This window comes from Acartia tonsa, chromosome 1 (assembly GCF_053477335.1).
Source record: "Acartia tonsa isolate MP-2025a chromosome 1, ASM5347733v1, whole genome shotgun sequence".
NCBI classification, from domain to species: Eukaryota; Metazoa; Arthropoda; class Copepoda; order Calanoida; family Acartiidae; genus Acartia; species Acartia tonsa.
Genome location: NC_137260.1, coordinates 15230921 through 15247532, shown reverse-complemented (window position 1 = coordinate 15247532; position 16612 = coordinate 15230921). Strand labels below are relative to the sequence as shown.

At 32.0% G+C, this 16612-nt stretch overlaps 1 protein-coding gene across 2 annotated transcripts in view; it reads right to left on the bottom strand.

Annotated features, from left to right (window-relative positions):
• The window catches only part of LOC145313563 (uncharacterized), an 84774-nt gene that overhangs the window by 34254 nt on the left and 33908 nt on the right, over nt 1–16612 (bottom strand). Inside the window, exon 2 of one of the 2 annotated variants that reach the window (XM_080153019.1) lies at nt 3710–3876. In XM_080153019.1, coding sequence (XP_080009145.1) covers nt 3710–3796 — 87 coding nt within the window. In that variant the 5' untranslated portion in view covers nt 3797–3876. The remainder of the gene's footprint in view (nt 1–3709; nt 3877–16612) is intronic. The other variant, XM_080153021.1, reaches the window with a different exon arrangement.

The following is a 16612-nucleotide window of genomic DNA, read 5'->3' as shown; positions in this document are numbered from 1 at the left end:
CATAGAGGCACAGCAATATGTCCCCCATAGTAGTAATACTAATGATTATCTACAAATAACAAGGATAACAACATCCAAAGTAGCACAGCTATATGTCCCCAATAGTAGTAATATTAATATTTATCTACAAATAACAAGAATAACAACTTCCATAGTAGCACAGCTCTATGTTTCATATAGAGGTATAAAAAATACCGAACATAAATCAAGCCTATGAGCTATAAGGAACTTTCCTGTAAATAAGAAACCTTTTGGACCTTTTTAGCTATATAATGGCTTGCACATTAAAATCAAAAGCTCTCTCTAAGTCATTAAAGTATTGACTTACTGATAAAGTTATTTATAGAGTTGCTACCCAAAGAAAAAAGTACTGAAGTCTATAATATTATGTTTGGCTAAAAGCAGTATTTTTATACATACAAACACATAATAAAAGTACGTTAAGTATGCTTCTTTATAAAAAGGAAATTAGGATAGGTATAATGTTTTTCTTTCATATATATTAAAATCCAATGTACTGTAACTTAAAAGTCAATTCACACTTTTTTGATTATTGCAGCTACTCTACAATAATGGTATGTCAGAATGTCCGCCCGACATAAGTCTACACACCTTATCAACAGACCACACACACACAAAAATGGTTTTCATTTTTGCACATATGCCTGTTATTTTTACTGGTAGTTTGTTGGTCTTTTTCATCTATTATATCGCAAAGAAGTTCAGAGTCCTTATTTTGTAAAAATGTAACATCTTTTAGAAAGCGGTTCTGTTGTTAAAAAAAATTGCTTTACACTGATAATTAAATATAGTTTAGTTCAGCCATGTAAATCAGGGGGGGGGGGTGATGGGGGGTAATTATAGCTTTCTAGAATTAGTTATTAAAACCAAATTAACTTGAATATTCACATATAAATATGCATACAATTCATACAAAAAAACTGGAAATAGAACAGGACAGAAAAAAATTCAAACACCAATTATCATTATTCGTTGTTATTCCTCAAAAATGAGGGCAGGTTGTTGTTTAATTGCTCGAAATGGACTTTAAGAGATAGCACCATAAAAACAAAATCAAAAGTGACTTTTTATCACATATTAAGTTTGGTAGTTTGGACAAATAAAATGGGAACTCCTCTCCCTCTTTAAAAAAAAATCCTCCTAATAAATAAAAAAAATCCGCCAAAACAAAAGCTAAAAGAAATCTATGTTTAGTGTATGATAATAATAATGTATGTATAGCATGAAAAAAAGGCACACCCATAAAAAATAATAATTGCCTTGGGATGGTGGTTTTTTCGATACAGCAAAATAATTCTTTTTTTAAGTAGCCATAAACCTATTTTATCCTATTATATTAAGCAGTAAGGTTTTTGGTTTGTCCGTTAAAATCTCATTAACCACTGCACAGAGTTCTATATTTTCTGATCATAGGCCCAAGGATGGTTTTAGGCTATTAATTCATAAATACTAGGAGCGAAACCTATATTACTCCAAAAAGCAGATATAGTTTCTAAATCAATAAAGATTCTTTCATTTATTTTTGCTAAATTTTATTTTTAGATACTATTAGACAATAAGAAAAGGAGAAAAGACAAAATATTTGCGGTAGTGGTAAAATAAATTGGGGGGGGGGGGGGAGATAATGCCCCCCCCCCCCCCCCCAACTTTAAAAGAAAATCGTGCGCCATAATAGCTTTACGAGAAGAGAAGGGGAAGGGGTGCTGACTGGTTTTCACCACTCTAAAAGAGGCGTAACATTATTACGCTAAAAAGTAGCGCAGGGGCGGGGGGGGGGGTGAAACTGAACAACAACACCAAAGTAAAGATCATCATAAGAAAGTAGAAAGCAATTTTTTTCTTCTTGTACGAGACAGACGCAATTTAATCATGTTTTGGTTAATGACTTGTATCTCTCTGGATTTAAAAGACAAATGAATTAAAAGCAATCATACTCCATTTTTCTGTATTTTATTTTTGATAAGTACCTAGTATAGTTTTTTTTTTTATAAATGATTGCATCTACCTACAAAAGAAAGATAACTGGTAAGTTTTTTTGTATGTAGCTTCAGATTTCATAATCTACTGAAATAATTGAATTTTCCATTTTAAAGAGGATTCAAATCGGTTACAAGATAGTTTTAGGCTATTTTTCTGAACTTTCCTACCTCCTTGAATGCAAAGCCCCTAGATGCTAGATGGGTATTCTCTATTTGAATAATATATTAATGTCTATCTATAGAAAATTCCTATACTTTTGCCAAATAAAGGAAAAAAATTTAAAGGTTCGTATGTTAAAAGAAATATGATGTAAATCCAATAGAATGGTCAGTCTAACTTAAAACTCTATTGTGTTAGGACCAGTTCACTGGTGGATAAACCAACCATGAACGACAAAAATCAATCTTAATACCAATTTCTAAATTAAAGTTTTTCCCTAACGCGTCGCGCTATCTAGTGCGGTAGTCTAATGGACTGTTATGTACTAATATGGCTAATATTTTTTTCATGGTAGTGGTTATTTCTTTGAGTAGGTAAAAAAGGCACACCCTACCCTGTAAAGGAAAGTCATTTTGATTTTTGGAAATGTTAATAACAAATTTCAATTAAGTTAAATACATATAAGAATTGAACATTCGATTTTTTAAAATCTTTATTTTGAATTATATGTATGATTATTTCAAGCCAGTATATTACTCATTCAGGGTAGGTTTTAGGCTATTTGGCAAAAATCTAACACATAAAACAACCGAACAAGTACACTCCAATACAACGAAAATCCACATCTTTGTCCAGGAAATTTTCTAGCCATATTTTTGATAACAATAAATTGATTACACTTGGGACAGAGATATGCAATCTGGATAATTATTAATCATGTTCATGTCCCCGATTAATATAAACAAAATTTCCCCTTCTATAGATTTACATTATTGTTGGATACTACTAATTTGTACAACCATTAAAAATGCACCAAAAGTACATAAAGCGTTTAGGCCATTAATAATATAACGTGGTTAAAATTGTATAATTTACAGTTTACTGTCCCCTCCCTACTGACATAAATATGTTTTCCAATTTGTTATTCAGAAAGTTTATACCTTTCAATGGGACAAAGTTTATCAACCCTTTATTTATGGAAATTAACTTTTAGATAAGAAAGGAACAAGAGTGATTTTGTTGATAAGTAGTGCAGCCAAAAAAAATATTCTAAAATTTACTTTAGAAATGGATTTCTAAGTACTTTAACTGTAATTAGAATATGATAGGTAATAAATTAAGAAACATGACACATAATATAAACTTAAATCATAATAAAAATAATGAACAAAAAATAAAGAAGTAGTTCTTATGATTTCATTTACGTTTCCGTGTGCAAGTTTTTCTTTAACTGGTCTCTATCCAGCGGAAAATATCCGATATTCGGTCAAACTAATTCTTACATCTTATCTCGCAATCAAAATGTAATCACTACTTGGTTTTATGCTTATTAGCTTACACAATATTGTATCTTCTGTAATTTTTATGAAATAGGAATTCAAAAATATCATAATTTTTTTTAAATTAAGAAAATTAATTGCACAAAAGTTTCTCTTTCTTAAAATATTTCACTTTACTCATTTTAAGAAGATTATTAATTACGCAAAGTCAGTAAAACCCCCCCTCCCCCCCCCCCCCATTTCCCTGATATCTGAAACAGGTATCCTACCTGTCTGGAGTGAAGGTCCCTGAAGGTGGTGGCCACATTGATACTGAAATCATTCCAGCGGAGGCTGTACTTCTGACTCGTACCCATTCTATAATTGACTCACACTAGAGACTAGATAGGCAGGCACACACTATCTATCTACCTCAGTCTAATTCACCTCTAAGCTGCTGAAATAAATATTAATTTCATGAAAGATTTGAAAAATAATATACAATAGAAAGTATGGAACAATGATTTAAAATTACTATCAATTTTTAAGTGTCTGATTGATGGTCTTAAACAGGGCTCGCCAGCCTCGCGTCAGCCGCAACCAAATCTAAACCCGTTTGAATGCTTAGAAGAAAAAAAGTGAGATTGCCATATTTCGGTCAGGTTTAGACTTCCAGCTGCCGAGCCTTGGTTTTGACTGCAGCTTTATTCTGAATATTTTAAAAAATCTTATCTTTAATAAATTGATGCCCCCATAAAAGAAGTATATCATAATTTAGAAAGAAAATAAAAAAGCAAGCTTCGATGGGTTAGCCAAAAGACCCTTATTATTTTAAGAAGTGATACACTTCCCCCAAACCCCCCCACCCCCACCCATTTCTAATTTGCTAGTATAGATGGGGGAGCTCCCAAGAGAAATTTTTGATTGTGAATTGTGTTGTTATATTGTGATATTACTTGCACAAAGTTTAGTCATTGCAATGCATAGTTGAAATGCAAAACAAAGCTGAAAATCTGGAATTTTGCAAGTGACACATATCCCCCCCCCACAAAATAAAAAAAAAAGGTATTTAAGATGTTATTTAGGCTAAGAAGAACTAAACTACCATAGTGCCAGAGAGGGATAGAGCCCACCCCCAATAAAACAAGGTTTAGACAAATATCTTAGGGGAAAAGGGAGCAGGGGGTGTTTAGTCCTCAACTGGTTAAATGCAGGATTTACAAACAAAGCTGCAGCATTAAACTTTAAACAAAATTTTAACTTTACTTTTCTTCCTAATTTTATAAAAGGATTTTAATAACATATTTCAAATTACATACAAAATATCATAAAATCTAATAAAAATATAAAACTTTTTTGCAAATAAAAAATAAAGGGCTATTTGTAGAGTAGAAAATATCCAAGGGGTAGTAGACACTCCCCATAGCAACGCCCTGAAACTCCAGCTGACCACTACCTAAGGCAGGTAAAAGTCCCATGGTCTCACCAAACCTTTTCATATTTTTTCTTGGAGAGGGGGGGGGGGGGGTGGCGGCGATGTGGAGGGATTCCATCCACTGTTTTTAATTCTAAAATAATTGAAAAAAAACCTATTAATTCATAATAAAAATTATGTATAATGGAACAATGGGTATTAAATACTAATATTTTTTTTAAATGTTTGTTTCAAAATGAAAAGTTAACATTAAAGTTTTAAAACCTACTTATGTTATCTTAAAGTTCTCTTCCTACCGGGACAACTATTCTTGTTTAATATAAACGTTCCCATGAAAATATTTATATTGTTGTCAAGGTTTTGTTGCTATGGATGACGACTATTCTTGTTTGAAAACACCCAACCTCAAAAGCACATGCTATACATATAATTATACAAAGCATAAAAAAATATATGTGGCGCGATTTATGAAATAATTTCGGTGGTTTTAATTTTGCTTTATTTTACTCAAATTTTGCTTAAACAAAATTTAAATATTACTTTTAAAATATTGGCAATTAAAAGTAGAAAATTTGGTCTAAAACTTAAAAAATATTCCTTACAAAAAAAGGTTTATATCTAATAATATCTTAAAGTAAATATAGTAACTTAAAAAGAAAAATAAATTGAATTAGAATTTTAATTTTCATATTTGAAGCAATGTTTAAAATGTCCCTTTTTTATTTAGCAGTTTTACAAACAATACATATTTTAATTTTGTTTTATTGAGGTCAAAAAATCCCCACTTTTTGATGAAAAATATAATACATCATTATAATGCAGATAAATTGACATACAAAAAATGCTTTCTCCCTTTCAGCATATTAAGACACATTTTTAACAAAATATTACATATATACATCCAAGAGTACAAATAGTTTCGTCATTGAAATGATAGCTTTTTAACAAAATTTCACTAATAACAATGCTTTATCATTTTAAGTTGCAAAAATGACATGAAAAGATCTCAAAATCATGGCTTAAATCACATAACTAAACTGTTAAATTTCACCGGAAAAATTATGATAAAAATATAAATTTGTGTATGAGAGTATTATGTTAATGCAAGCAAGCATTGACTTCGAATGCCAGAATTATAGAAGAAGAGAGAATCAGAGGGAAGAGAAGAGGGAGGGGGAGGGGTGCTTTCACTCCTCCTCCTTTCTAAAAACTCCTCTTTCTCTGGCTGTTTCTGTTTCTAAAGAGCCGGCCTAGCTCTCCAATATCAGGGCACAATATTTTCTATAAAACTATGATTTTCTCCCAAGGTATGACATCATAGGCTAAATCATGAAATATTAACGTGATAGCTTAAATTTTGGGGTATATAAAAGTTGTAAGAAAATATAGCTAAAAACAGGTTTAATTTCAAAATTATTTGAACTTTTAATTTTAATAATTCAGTTCAGATTCTAAATAAAAGTTGGTTTAGAAATTTCTTTAATGATTTTTATATCTAACATTGATAAAATAATATGATAGGTATCATTGCTTAAAATTGCAAAAAAAAACAATACTTGATTTCAACCCAAATTAATGCAGAAAGAATTTTTAAAAAGAAATATTTATCCCTTAAATATACTATACTTTAATGATTTTTTCCTGCATTCAATGCTTTCTTTACAGGAAAATAATTCTTGTACTTCTCTAAATTTTACCTAACCTACTAAATTAAGTAAAAGAATTAACTTTTTATCTCCTAAAATTCTATTATTTCAATTTTATTTCAATTTTGATAAGTTTTAGCTATAGCAAAGTTAACCTAAATGTCATGCAGTAACAAAATAAAGAGGGGAAGTAGAGGCTAGACGCAGAGAAACAGGGAGAAACAAGAGAAAGAGGAAGAGAGAGAGAGAAATTACTTTAAAGGCAGGAAAAAATATATTTTGGAAAGGGAGACGGTGAGGAAGTACGGGGGGGAGGGGGAGATGCGTTGCTGTGAAGGGATTTTTACTTTCTCAGCTGTTTTAATGCAATGAGGTAAGCTGCGCCTGCCAGCGATCAGCTGTTTTCAGCTGTCAAATTGTCATCTAAGGTATTTTGTGATTTAAACCATAAAATAACTTAAAGCATCCACATAAAGTAGCTATCTTTAATAAAAAATTTATTTTCATAATTAAAATCCTTCAAAATCTTGTGGAAAAATCGGAGATATTTAGAAATTCGGGTTGAGTAATGCAGTGAAACAATTTGGCAGCTTCCTGAAATCAGCTGAGACAGCTGGTCCCCCTGCCGACAGCTAAAACTTCGGAAGCAAAGGGGGAAAAGTTCATTGGGGTTCATGGATGGGACAGTGGGAGGGAAATTTCATAAGACTAACCTAACAAGGATGACAACAACAATGGTAGCAAAGCTTACAAATTAAACAGCCGGACTTAATGAACAAGAAATATCTAGAATGGCAGTGTTTAGAAACAAACTTAACTAGGTAAAAATGTTAATATGATGGACGGATGGTCTTTCTAAAAAATTATTAAAGAGTTGATACACTTTTAATAACAATCTCTTTTGGTGAAGGAATCATCATGCAAAATTTTAAATTCACAGGACAAAGCAATTAAACCATGCCTTGATATGAGCTAACCGTCACGGACAGACGTACAAAAACCTTCACTGTAGAAAAGCGTTGCTTTGTAAAAGTGGGGAGTTCCACCAAGAGTGGGAGGAATAACCTCATTTAAAGGGAAACTACAGGGGTAAGCGATGGAGAGAGGGGGATAGTAAACAGCCAGGGGCCTGGATGGAGGGGAAAATATGGGGGGGGGGGGGGGTTAACAGCCAAGGGCCTGGATGGACGGACACGGATGGAAAAGAGAAGAAGAGCAGACTGCGTAAACTGAGTCACAAAAAATCTGACAGCCAGCCACTTCTCTGTACAGATAGATAGATAGATAGCATTTACATACAGATAGATAGATAGCCACTCATTTCTTTTATAAGCTCTATAAGTACAAATTCAAGTCTCGGATTCCTGTATTCATTTCTCTACTTTAATTCTAAGTATTTTTTTTCTACATAGCATGCTGATTTTTTTAATGCTGTATTAAAATAAAAAATGAGGCCTATATCTTAGCAATTTTTGGCGGATTTGTCCAAAAGCCTTTCTCTCCCCAATTCCCTTGCTGAAGCCCCACTGGAACAATGAGACGGCTAGGGACATGGTTGGGTAATACAAAGAAAAATTGCTACATTCGCTTCTAACATATAACACCTTAAAAATCGTATCTACTGCTTTGTCAGGCATATGACATTCATTTTAGGTAATACGGCATAATAAAGACCGTCAGTTCAATCAAAGAGTTGGTTGTCTGTAGGACATATTGGTCATTTTCCTCTGTTTTTGTGCGAGTGCTATTAAACTTGTGAAAAGATTTTTTAAAAATCTAAGTAGAACGGTGTCTGTCCGTCCATCCGCCTATTTTAGGTTCTCTAGCAACATGGCAACTTAACAGTAAAGTTAATTCCTAAGATAGATCCGATATTTCCTTCAATATGCATATCCCCAGCCCTGCAGGAGTATCCAACCTAACCAACTTTATAAAAAATAAATATCATTCTGCCATGCTGCCACTAAATCAACAAAAAAAAGAGAACACGCCTTAGTAAGACAAAATATTCAAACATTTAAGGCAATTTAAGGAATCCTTAAATGTTTCTAATGGCAAGCTTTATTTATTCTAAGAGGTGAATTCGCCCACAGAATGTAAGATGTTAAATCTGCACGTTTTAATTTGGAATGAAGAAGAATTTTTCCTTTTATTTTTTTTTTGAGGGAGGGGGGTGGGTTTGACATGGAATACTTATTTATCGCGTCGTAATAAAGACAGTTTTTCCGCGAATAATAAAATGAAAGATTATGTAGTTAATTCCAGTTTAGTTGATCCCAAAAAATTAAAACTTAACATTTAAGATCTAAAAAAACTTCCTACCGAAAACTGAACAATTTGAAAGAACCAGGAATTTTAAAGGATAAGATAATGGACAATAAATTGATGTATCCTCAAAATAATAACAAACAAAATTACCCCTTACATAGATTAAAATTATTTTGTACAACCCAATAAAGATTTAGTATTAAACCCACAAAGTTTTTAAGCCAATGTCGTCTCCCTCCCCGGCAAGAACAAATAAATCCAGAGTAACATAAATCATTTTGAATATTCTTACTAACATAAAGTGAATTGTATTTATAATTACTGCGGCATTAAAACACCTGTTATTTTGGAATAAAAGGCTTAAAATGAGAAAATGATTAATTGAATATTTACAGGGCTCGGCCGCCGCAAATTTCTATTTCAAGTTCAGATAAAATATGTTGAAAAGTGGCGAGCCGCTACGAATTTTAGCGGTTTCGTTTAAAATGGTTATGTTTAGCCGAAAACAGTTTTGGTTGACGACTAAGGACATAGGTATATTCTTTTTTAAGTAAGGATTTTTGTTTTGTAAGATCTCACTAACCTTAACCGATTGATTATTCTATTTAAGAGAAGCTCCACATAAAATTTAGGATAGTTTTGAGCTATATCTTTTAATATTTACTCTTTGCATGGTTTTGGGCTATTTTAGTGTCCAACTCTCACTATACTCTGTTGGATACAAATCTTCCATCAGGGATCTAAAGGGATAAGACAATGGTCAATAAAAAAATTGCTCCTTCTGTAGATTACAATTAGCAATTAAAACGTTTGAACACTTGACTTGACAATAAACCAACCAATCCAAATTCAGTAAAAGTCCAAACGTTAGTATAAAACTTTGGAGACTAGTGTAATGAATACTCCATTGTCCCCTCTCTCTCTGGCATTCCATAGATTGAATACTAGAGCTGCCTGTTGCGATATTTCATAAGTTATACGTGAACTGATTAGTAAAAATAAGTGCGACTGGGTAACTTTAAATATAAGGAACAAATCATGTAAGAACACATTATATTATTTTAAGCAAATTTTATTTACAATAGCATGAATGTCAGTCTAAGAAAGTATGTTGATTTAAGCATATAAACAGTCCTATTTATCCAGTAGAAGGGGAAGGGATGGGGATTATCAGGAGATCCTTATTTTAGACAGCTGAAAGCTTCACTTTATTAAAGTACATTATAATCTGGTGTAAGATCAAAGCAATAATAATTCCATTCTTAATGATTTGAAAGTTTTTTTGTTTGTCTACTAAGATCATACTAACTGCAAAATTTTTAATTGTAATACAAGTTTCAATATTAATTCAGTGAATATTACGCCACGTTTTAATAATATGAAAACTATCAAGGAATACAGGGATACGGCAATAGTTGAAAATTAATCTTCTTCCTAATTTTTTCATTTAAATTCGAACTATTCAAACATACATGCAATTGCATTGGAGGTAGATTGAAATGTACATTAATTTTCCTGTACACATTAATTAATATATTGGTATCATATCATATTCTTTAGCATTTAGAAAAATATAAAAATCCGTCAGTGAAATATTACGTCAAGATCCTTATTCATTTTATTGAATTATATTTTTTTTAACAGGAAAATCATAACGCAAAACAATTAAGTAATAGGATGTTTGTCTGTAGCTTAAGATACGTTAACTTCAAGAGCGATAAGGTTCTATTTTTCAGTGTAGCTTCTTTTAAGTCCGGGGAATTTTTATTACTTTTTTGAGGGGGAGGGGAGGGGGGGGGATTACCTCCACCCTTCTAAGAAATATCGCCTCAAAATACAACACATTTTTTTTGGTATTTTTAAAAACTAAAACTGAAAGTGTGGGATTGACGTTCCCTCAGGTTCGAAGCTTCCAAGTTAGCGAAAAAGGTGACATGATAAATGATAACAAAACTCTGGGTACTATTGTAATTAAACTCCAATGTACCCTCCCTTACATTTTTGAAATATGGAAATCTCAGGATTAAAGAGCCATAAACTGAGTTTTGGGGTAAAACTATCTACATAAAGAACACGTTATTAGACAAAATTTCCCTCACGTACATGCACATGATTCATAATTCATATATATCTATTAATAGATAATGATAAATTAAACAATTTTAAAAAACAACACCAAAGCATAAGGTTTTATTCATTAAAGTGTCTGACAGAACCACTCCCTCCCCACTTATTTAAAAAAAAATAAAAATAGGTGGGTTGACAATTTTTTCCTATGACCCCTGCAGGGTGGTGCCCTATACCTACAGGGCCTATACATGAGGTGCCTTAAAAGGACTCTACACAAGAAAATCAAATTTGGATTTTAAAATATCTAACCTGAAACTATTATTCTCTGTTCAATTATAGGCATTTTTTGTTTCTATGACATGTTTTGGTTTGTTTTTTTTGTACCCAGTTTAACCTAATCTCACGTAACATAAAAAACTCCACATATTCCATTCCATTTTCCTATTCATTTTAAAATAGAGGGGTGCAGTGGGGATTTTTGTGCTTGACTAAGCACTTTGAGTGAAAATTTAATACTACAAACAGACCAAAGGTCAAGAATAGGTCACAATAAACAGTGATGCAAAAAATAATATCATGTTTATAGCACGTCAATCCCCCAAAAATTGGCTACAAAACTTGTCTGACAGAGTTCATAACTCATGCTTCTTAAACGTGATATAAGCCTTTGCCTTCAATCAATATATAGGATGATTTACGTTAAATGAAAAGTTTTCTATCGAGTAGCTACAAACACATAGTTAAAAGAACACATCTTTAGTAACAAAGCTTCTCTAAAGTCAGAACCTGTCCATAGCAATGAATATTATAAAAATTAAGGTATTATATCTTCTAAAGTTCTATCCTTACCATTTTTTCGTTATAAGGTTTATAAAAACTGTCTAAAATAAAAAAATATCTGAGATGTATTATTTTACTCAGTATTAATGGATATATAATACGTGGATAGTGTGAGAGATTCTCATAATATGCTACTTCCAGCTGGCTTATATAATGAGTAATGATAACCCCCATCCACCTCATTTACCCCCTCCTCTCTCCTCCTACTTGAGAAACGAGCCAGCCAATAAATGAGGACCATTCTAGCAATATAACTTAACGACAATCATTCCTAATATATTATCCATGTGAATTATATCCATTTCAGTAACTTAATATAAATGCTCTGTAATACTATTTAAAAAATGGCCTTTGTGCTTATTATTACTGCCCTACATGTGGACAAAACTGTCTTGGTAAAAAATATTATTTGTTGCATCACAAAGCATAATACCTCGTGAAATTCTTAATACTTGTAATCAACAATTTTAATTGTACTTTCATCTGTAATGAATAATGAAAAAAAAATATGAAAAGTACACTAAACTTTAAACATCAATCATATCTTACAATGTAAGGTTTTTAGGTTTATCCATTAAGATCTACTAAACCGATTATTCTATTTTGAGGCAGTTTGATATAATTCAGAGGATGGTTTTAAGTTATTTTTCTGCCCCCCGACATAACATTCAACTAAAAAGTTGAACCCTAGAAGCTTGGGACGAAGCAATACTAATATCATTGGGGAACTGTGAAGAAACAACGTCGGAGCCGCCACTATCGCTGTAAACCGCCGTTTCCAACTAACATTTTTTTTATCTTCTCGCCAAAGTAGACAATTTTGAATAATCTGAGACAACTTATTTTCCTTATATTTTAACTTGACACTTGTAATTTTTATAAAAAGAAATAAGTTTGTCGTAAATGATTCAAAATTGTTTCATTTGACAAGAAAAAGACATAAAAAATTACGGCAGGATTCGGCGATGGTTACGCCGCCGTTTCTTCACAGTTCTATGTTGCATCTCTTTAAGGTACTTTTTGTGCCAAATTGCAGTTTTGTAACTCATATATTGTTGAGTTTCTTTTACTTTTAGTTTTGGTTTCAAAAAGTGTCACACCCGCCTTCCCACTTTAGTTATTTTGGTGAAAATTTTATCGAGGTCAAATCGATCTAACTCCTTTGCCCTACTCTTAATGTGGAATAAAACCTGACATATATACTAAACTTATCCAGGAAATGGTAGAATTACCGGCAATCGTTCTTACCAGATCTTACTTGACAAGCAGATAAAAATCCTGCTACTTTTAAAGAGGATCAGTCATTTTACAATTTAGGGATGATTTTTCATGGGATTAAATCCTATCTTTAAAAAAAGTAATAGGCTGTCTGGTCTGTCCAATGATTGGTAATACTTGTCGATAATAGTCTCCTTTACAGTGTGACGCTTTTCAAAAGGTCCAGAGGGAGGGCTTAAAACTTTATTGGGGGGGGGGGGGGGGGAGAGTACCCATACATTTCCATGAGAAATCGCTGTTGGGGCTTAAGATCTTAAAGACTGCTGAGGTGGATTCTTAAAAAAAAATTTGCCCCACTAATCGCTTAGTGGGGCAAAATTGTTTTCGTGGAAAATCCTCTAAAATCACATAAAAAATCTACAAAAATTAAATAAAATCTTATGTTCATAACCCTTCTATGATTTTGTTTAATTTTTGTAGATTTTTAATGTGATTTTGGTGGATTTTTCACGAAAACAATTTTGCCCCACTAAGCGATAAGTGGGGCAAAATTGTTTTCGTGAAAAATCCACCAAAATCACATTAAAAATCTACAAAAATTAAACAAAATCATAGAAGGGTTATGAACATAAGATTTTATTTAATTTTTGTAGATTTTTTATGTGATTTTGGTGGATTTTTCAAGAAAACAATTTTGCCCCACTAAGCGATAAGTGGGGAAATTTTTTTTAAGAATCCACCTCTGGTTTGTAATATTAGGTTGTACTCCCCTAGTAGTTTTTACCCCTTTTCGGTCAGATTAGAAATCCACAGTCACTAGATTTCAGATTTAAATCTGTCTCAATATGACTCTTTGTTACCAAAGTTCAGATATGACAAAATTTGACCAAAGTTCAGATTTCAATCTGAAATTTAGTGACATTATGTCAGGTTATTTTCTCATTTTTGGTAATGCAAACAAATCTGACACAATATCACCAAAAGTCATATATGACATTTATTGACATAGAGTCAGAGTTGGGGAAATTACCTAATCTGACACATTATTGCCAAAAGTCATATATGACATTTAGTGAAATAGAGTCAGAGTTGAGAAAATTACCTAATCTGACACAATATCACTAAAAGTCATATATGACATTTAGTGACATAGAGTCAGAGTTGGGGAAATTACCTAATCTGACACAATATCACTAAAAGTCATATATGACATTTAGTGACATAGAGTCAGAGTTGGGGAAATTACCTAATCTGACACATTATTGCCAAAAGTCATATATGACATTTAGTGAAATAGAGTCAGAGTTGATAAAATTACCTAATCTGACACAATATCACTAAAAGTCATATATGACATTTAGTGACATAGAGTCAGAGTTGGGGAAATTACCTAATCTGACACAATATCACTAAAAGTCATATATGAAATTTAGTGAAATATAGTCAGAGTTGAGAAAATTACCTAATCTGACACAATATCACTAAAAGTCATATATGACATTTAGTGACATAGAGTCAGAGTTGGGGAAATTACCTAATCTGACACATTCTTACCAAAAGTCATATATGACATTTAGTGACATTGAGTCAGAGTTGGGGAAATTACCTAATCTGACACAATATCACAAAAAGTCATATATGACATTTAGTGACATAGAGTCAGAGTTGAGGAAATTGCCTAATCTGACACATTGTTTCCAGAATTCATATATGACATTTAGTGACATAGAGTCAGAGTTGGGGAAATTACCTAATCTGACACATTGTTACCAAAAGTCATATATGACATTTAGTGACATAGAGTCAGAGTTGGGGAAGTTACCTTATCTGACACATTGTTACCAGAATTCATATATGACATTTAGTGACATTGAGTCAGAGTTATGGAAATTACCTAATCTGACACAATATCACCAAAAGTCATATATGAAATTTAGTGACATAGAGTCAGAGTTGAGGAAATTGCCTAATCTGACACATTGTTACCAGAATTCATATATGACATTCAGTGACATAGAGTCAGAGTTGGGGAAATTACCTAATCTGACATAATATCACCAAAAGTCATATATGACATTTAGTGACATAGAGTCAGAGTTGAGGAAATTATCTAATCTGACACATTGTTACCAAAAATCATATATGACATTTAGTGACATAGAGTCAGAGTTAAGAAAATGACCTAATCTGACAAATTGTTACCTAAAGTCATATATGACATTTAGTGACATAGAGTCAGAGTTGAGAAAACTACCTAATCTGACACATTGTTACCAAAAGTCATATATTACATTTAGTGAAATAGGTTCAGAGTTGAGAAAACTACCTAATCTGACACATTGTTACCAAAAGTCATATTTGACATGTATTGACATAGAGTCAGAATTGGGAAAATTACCTAATCTGACACATTATTACCAGAATTCATATATGACATTTAGTGACATAGAGTCAGAGTTGAGGAAATTGCCTAATCTGACACATTGTTATCAGTATACATATATGACATTTAGTGACATAGAGTCAGAGTTGGGGAAATTGCCTAATCTGACACATTGTTATCAGAATTCATATATGACATTTATAAACATACATTCAGAGTTGGGGAAATTACCTAATCTGACACATTGTTACCAGAATTCATATATAACATTTAATGTCATAGGGTCAGAGTTGAGAAATCTACCTAATAAGACACATTGTTGTAGCAAACTGGTTTTGACATTTAGTGTCATAGATTCAGAGTTGGGGAAATTACCTAATCTGACACATTGTTACCAGAATTCATATATGACATTTAGTGACATAGAGTCATAGTTGGGGCAATTACCATATCTGACACATTTTTACCAAATGAAATATATGACATTTAGTGTCATAGAGTCAGAATTGTGCAAATTATCTAATCTGACACATTGTTACCAGAATTCATATATGACATTTAGTGACATAGAGTCAGAGTTGAGGAAATTACCTAATCTGACACATTGTTACCAGAATTCATATATGACATTTAGTTACATAGAGTCAGAGTTGATAAAACAACCTAATCTGACACATTGTTACCAAAAATCATATATGACATTTAGTGATATAGAGTCAGAGTTGGGGAAATTACCTAATCTGACACATTGTTTCAAAAATCATATATGACATATGAAAAATGATTACATTGGATGGCTGAAAAGTTGGAGGCATTGTTCTTCAGATGCCACATTTTAAACGAAAATAAAATTTCCAGATGGTTTTTAGTCTAGCAATGGATTTATTATTTCTTGAATGAAACAAGATTTTTATATTCTCAATTAAAGTGAAACTCCCAGCCTAGCAGACTAAAACAATGATACCCGCAGCGTCTAAAGCACAAAGTGTATTGCATTTGCTAGTTTTTATTTTTTGTAATACGTAATAATACAAGAGACATTAAAAAAGACTGCAGCTTTGTTAGGCACATTACTTGTAGAGTTTTGGCAAAAATCAAATTACTGTTAGAAATCTTTTCAGGATATCTTACATAACAAACACACAAATTTTAACTTTAATGATATGATGTTTTTAATAAGAAATAATTTTAAATGTTAAAATTTAGTGACATAGAGTCAGAATTGAGGAAATTATCTAATTTGACACATTGTTGCTAAAAGTCATGTGAAATTTAGTGAAATAGAGTCAGAGTTGAATAAATTACCTAATCTGACACATTGTTACCAAAAGTC